Below are 6044 nucleotides of genomic sequence, written 5' to 3'. Positions count from 1 at the left end.
TGCCGTGAACTGTCAGTGTGATGTGATATAGAAACCGCGTATGTGTAGTTTCTCTTTCTCTGTGCAGTCTCCATGACGCACAAGGGTGAATGACAAAGATCCATGTAACTCATGGCATGCAGCCTCTCTTTCTCTTGATGGTAACACACATTATGACTACAATTGTACTTTTGTACAGTTTTTGTGTAGTTATGGTTAGAGGTTCTCTCCTCCTTTCTACACTTTATTTTAATTACATATGAATTTAATAAATGTATATATTCTTTAATCTGATAGTAATAAAACTGTTGTGAATTGTTTTGGTCACATGTAAGTCTGAATGTGAGATTTTGACAGCTCTAAACAGCAGGTATAAATCATCTGCAAAATCAGCAATGTGGTGTTTTGGAGTTGCTAATCTGACAAAGATGTGATCAGTAAAATTACCAAGCTATCGTATTTGCTTAATGAAATCAGACATGACCTGGAAACCCCAACAACAAACTTTCTTCCATCTCTTTACTTTCTGGTATTGGGGTCTTTTCAACATTTTGTGGCTTCTGTAGCAGCAGTTTCACAGCGTGTGCAGTTAATAACCTCTGCTTTATCTGAATTCAGAAGCAGAAAATTAGAGGTCATCCAGGTCTTTATATCATGAAGACAGGATTTTTTTGGCAAATTTAATATAAATTTTAGTGACCTCTGATTGAAGTAACATGGTGTCATTACTGCCGACGTAAATTGTAATTTTTCTGAATGAAATTATAATTATAAATTAAAAAAATATTATAATCCATGTCGCGCCTAGCTACATTCTGGCCGTCCTGCTTGTCCACGTCCTGTTCACTCATGGCCTGCACTTCTAGCACGCCGCTGGTCACCTGCCATGCCACACCGTCACCAGTTGCCTGAAATGTTTCAGTCGCAGTCATCCATCTGTCTGTTGTATTGTGTCCCTTTTGTGTTTTGGGGGGATTGGTTTTGAGCCCTCCTGAAGTCAGCCACAACTGCTGCTCATCAGCCCTTGCCAGCTGCAGCTCATTGTCATCAACAGCAGCAGCCTCCCTACTTAACTGTGTGGCTGAGATTCAGTTGACGCTGAATCGCTGAGTTCACTCATCTGTACAGTGATGGATTTGCTTGTAAAAACTGTGTGCTTGGATTACCAGATCAACATATGTGTTTTCTCTCACTAGAACCCGAATCAGAATCAGAAGGGTCTTTCTAGGGGTTGGGGTTGGAGTTTGTCACAGGAGCTGAGCCACTGTACAGATTGGGAGTTCATGCCACGGACACAAGGACTGTGCAGGATTTTGGAAGATCACCACGGGAGCATCCGTGATGGATTGTTACATTATTTTTCATTATTTCTCACTGGAAATAAACTCACTGTCTTTATTTGGAAGAGTTCTGCATTTGGGTCGGTTTATTACCTCAGACCTGACAATTTTTTTTTAATGTGTCTTCATTTTCTGTGGTAAGCACAGTTTGTTTTGATTTAATGAAATGTACTAAAACAATAAAAATGTCATGGTCTTTTATATTTAGATGTGTTCTGTTGCTGTCTCACATGCAATTGGACAGCCTTAATAATCCCCACAATGCAATAAGCACTGCCAAGATACAAGCCAAACAGGTGTAGAACAAAACGAAAGGTGCAGTCACAAAGTCTTTGGGTTGTGAGTAATCGTGTGTCTCTGCCCTGGTTTTGTTTTCTTTCAAAAAGATGGATGGTAAGTTATTATCATTTATTCTGTATTAATAGTCAGCACAGGACACTTAACTCCATCTAAGAATAAAAATGTTTGTTTTCATTTTCGAGATTATTTACTGCACTGAATACCTAAACAAATGTTTTAAAGTAAAAAATATTAAGTAAATAGTATAGTATGTAAAAATAGTGATTAAAAAATATTTTTTACAGCAGCTTAATAAACAGGATAAGTTTGTTGTTTATATTGCATCTAAATGCTATTTATCCTTTTGTATATATGATTTTATTATATTCTATTGCATATAGTATTTTATTTTATTCTATTCTGTACAGTTGTGTACAGTATCTTATTCTTATTGTATTCCAGTGTTCTCTAATTTTTGCTATATAACTTTGCACTGTCCACTTTCTGCTGTGACAAACAAATTTCCCACCTGTGGGACTAATAAAGGTTATCTTATCTTATCTTAAATCAGTATCTAGCTGAACAACCAGGTCTAAACTGCACAATGGTCTGTGGAATTAAACTCTTTCTACTTTTCCATATTTACTTGTAAGCCAAAGCTGACTGATTTATAAAGAATATGCAATTCTACTTACACTTAAAAAAAAAGCAGACTGGACATTCATTTTTTAATTGTAGTGTCATTAAGGTTTAAGTGATATTTTACTGCTTCTATACTATTTCTTGCACCTTTTTAGACAGAGCAATAGATAAATAACTGACACTGAATCATTACTGTCTTATAGAGTCAGCAAGAAGGATTGTGGTCCTGGGAAAAACTGGAGCTGGAAAGAGCAGTATTGCCAACACCCTGTGTGGGGAGCCTGTGTTTGAAGTAAATCATACTGCCAAATCTGGAACAAAGGAATGTCAGGCAAAGTTCATGTCAGTCAGTGGAAGAATGGTACTCTTTATTGACACTCCTGGATTTATTGACACAGACAGACCTGAGAAGGACATGAAGTCTGAAATATTGAGGTGTATCACAGAATGTGCTCCTGGTCCTCATGTTTTTCTCATTGTGCTTAAAGTGGAGAAATACACAGAGCATGAAAAGGGTGTAATAGACAAAATTAATCAATATTTCTCAGATGACGCGCTTAGATTTACTATAATAATCTTTACTCATGGTGACCAGCTTCCTAAGGGAATGAAGATCGAAGAGTTTGTGAATGAAAGTGAAGCTCTGGGCGATCTGATCAAGAAGTGTGGCGGCTGCTGCCACGTCATTGATAACAAATACTGGAAGAACAACCAGGGAGATGAATACAGGAACAACCAGTATCAGGTGGGAGAATTACTCAAAACCATTGACAAGATTATTGAGGCAAACAAAGGAGGCTACTTCACCAATGAGATGCTGCAAGAAGTGAAGAGAGATATTCAAAAAGAGGAAGGTCGCATCAAACAGTCATCTCCAAACATTACGGAAGAGGAAACTGCAACAAAGGCAAAACAATCTGTGTTTAAAAATCTGTTGTCAAAAGCTGCAGGAGTTACAACAGGGGCTCTACTGGGTGCATTCCTTGGTGGAGCGATAAAACTTATGAAAGAAGAAAGAAGTCTAGGTTTAGCAATAGGAGTAGCATTAGGAACAGCAGCAGGAGTAGCTGCAGCAAAAGGAATGATGTCAGATGCAGCAACAGCATCTGACACATCTGTCACAGTTCCGACTGGGTCTGCAGAGCCAGCAGCTGAGTAGCATCAAGGTTTGAAACAGGTGATAGAGCTGACACACAAACTACAGCACTAAACCACATTTTTTGGATGTATAAAAGGGGTTAGAAATTAAATCTCAGATTTTTTCCATCCTCTGTTAAGCTCTCAATAAAGTACCTTTAAAATCCACAGATGGATAGGATCAGATAACTGGGTACAACTACTCACATTCACCTTTACAAGTTGCCATCAGAGAGTCATTATTAAATTTATAGAATGGGAAGTTTTGGAATCTTTTTGTTCATCGTGATTCGATTTCTGTATTTGCACAGCATAAAGTTTCTTACTTAAGAGTTTTTGTTGAAGACTTAGTGTTAACATATAAATGAAGTAAGCTTAATATATGTAAGCATGTGAGTTTTTCCCTGTCCATATGCTATTACAAGCCTTTATGTTGTAGTTGATATTTCAAACTTTACTCATGACTGTGTCAATTGCTCCAGGTAAAAAAAAATCTCTGGATATAATATTAATAGATCTATAACTGTCAAATAACTTTTGCTTTTGTTTTGTGATGTTTTCTTTGTTACAAATAATATTCAATTATAAAACACCTAATTTTTTCACATGTAACCAAGTGTCTTCAATTTTTCTTGACAATATTCATCTTTTGGCTGGATGACTTCATGTTAATGATGAGCAGTAAATAACTTTTACTTTCAGTTACTTTCATTTTGATTAAATAATTCAGCTAAACTTGTTGAACCTCCTCAGCAGGTTCAGCCAAACATGTTTAAGAGGCAGTGCCAACTTAAACAGTAACTTTCATTTTTACTTAATTTAGGTTCCACTGACTTCACTTCAGCTGAACCTGCTGATGAAGTTTAGCAAGTTCAATTAAAACTACCACAGCCATTTTCAAATCAGAACAGTAATGGAAACTGCTGGGATGAGTGGACAGACCACTTTAAGTTGTTCTATTCTTTAAAAAAAAGATTTGATCTTAAATAAACTTTATTATAACATCAGTGTTAATGCTTTTAAGTGTTGCTCATGTTGCCAGACTCCTGTCAAAGTTTCACTTATTCAAAACAACGAAACAAGTTAGACATTGTCAGGTTCTTTTATGAGAGAAGATGATCCAAACTCAAGAAATAACTTTCTCTTTTCTTTATTCAAGCAATCAAAGGTTCAAGTTAAAAAATGGCTGCCGTGTCTTTTTGCTACCTCTTAGATCGAGATGGACAAAGAGCACCACACCCAGGCAGTAAATGCTTTTTATTATATGTAATAAACAGGACACTAAGGTGATTGGGCAAAAGTTGGAGGGAAGTTCTCCTTATTTCACTGAGATCCAGTACTACGGCTCATGTTTCTCCTGCCATTCTCTGGCCACTTCTTATGTGTAGATGCTAGCCTTGTAGTCAAGACCGTCCAAACTGAGACCAAGACAAGACCAAGACCAGAGGGTATCGAGACCAAGACCGAGACCAAGTCGAGACTAAAAAGTTACACTAGGTACTAGATACTAGTGATGGGTCTGTTGCGAACGAAATGGCTCTTAGAGCCAGGTCTTTGAAGTGAACGATGCGAGCCGGCTCCCGTGGGGTTTTTTTTTTCTTTCTCCTGCCCTCTCTTTCACTTTTTTTCGCTTCACGCTGCAAGTCACCCTTGTGTCTGCGCTGAGCAGAGACGGCAAACAGAGCGCTGAGCTGAGGGGGCGGGGCGGTAGTTACACTCGTAACAGCAGTAGCACACAACAAGAGCAGGAGGGAGAGGGAAAGAAAGAGAGCCGGGAGCAACAACAAGAGACAACACCGTCACATTGGAAAGGTACAGTAAAGAAAATGAGTGACACCAAGAAAAGAAGCAAAGTCTGGAACCATTTCAATCTTATTGACAAAACAAAGGCAGAGTGTAGAGTCTGCAAGAAAAGGATATCATATGGAGCCGGCTCCACAAACAACATGCACAGGCACCTAAGAACTGTCCACCCCTCAGTGCAATGGGAAGATAAAACGCAGTCAGTTGAGTGTGATATTAATATTTCTAAATGCCAACTTTTCCCTTAATTAAAGATCTGGGCGTTCTTTTTTTTCCCTTTCCCCCCATATTTTAATTTATATTTTATTGTGTTGTGGTTTGCAGTGTTTTGTGTTGTTTCACTTTAAATTAGTTTAAAAGGAAAAAGCTGAAAATTTAAGTAGTTAAAAGTTGAAATGTATGAAATGTAAATAGTTGGTTTCTGTATTTTATAATTTATTTATTACATTTTATGTGGAGTGAATAAATAAAAGTATATTTACAGTGGCCCCTAGAGACAAAGCACGTACACACTCCAAAACACGTACAAACTCCAAAACACAACGGAAGTGCTCCAGGATGCTAGGGGCCGTGTTGAGCTTTTGTTACCTGGTGGCTACACAAGCCAGGAAGTACCAACAATCGGATTGGGTGTGTGGTAGTAACAGGTAAATGAAGTTTTTTTTTTTTTTTAATTATTTGAATATATATATATATATATAAATATATATATATATATATATATACATGAGTGTTTGTGTATTAATACAAAAACAATAGACATATGAATTCGATTGTGTAATTTAAGTGATCTAGGTAGCTCTGTTTTGGAAGTTCAGTTAACGCTATAAATGTGTTTTGGAGTTTGTACGTGTTTCATCTCTA

The 6044-nt window shown here is 37.3% G+C and overlaps 1 protein-coding gene across 1 annotated transcript; it reads left to right on the top strand.

Moving 5' to 3' along the window:
* Positions 1 to 2433: 2433 nt before the first annotated feature.
* On the top strand, positions 2434 to 3864 carry LOC146390812 (GTPase IMAP family member 7-like; the record flags this gene model as incomplete). Its single annotated transcript, XM_084923816.1, has 1 exon — positions 2434 to 3864. A coding segment is annotated over one exon (966 nt), but the record flags the coding sequence as incomplete, so codon positions are not given.
* Positions 3865 to 6044: the final 2180 nt, after the last annotated feature.

Source organism: Perissodus microlepis, chromosome 3, assembly GCF_051167445.1.
Source record: "Perissodus microlepis isolate ML-2025 ecotype Zambia chromosome 3, ASM5116744v1, whole genome shotgun sequence".
Lineage (NCBI taxonomy): Eukaryota > Metazoa > Chordata > Actinopteri > Cichliformes > Cichlidae > Perissodus > Perissodus microlepis.
Note: the sequence above shows the minus strand (reverse complement) of the source record. Positions and strands in the feature narration are given on the sequence as shown.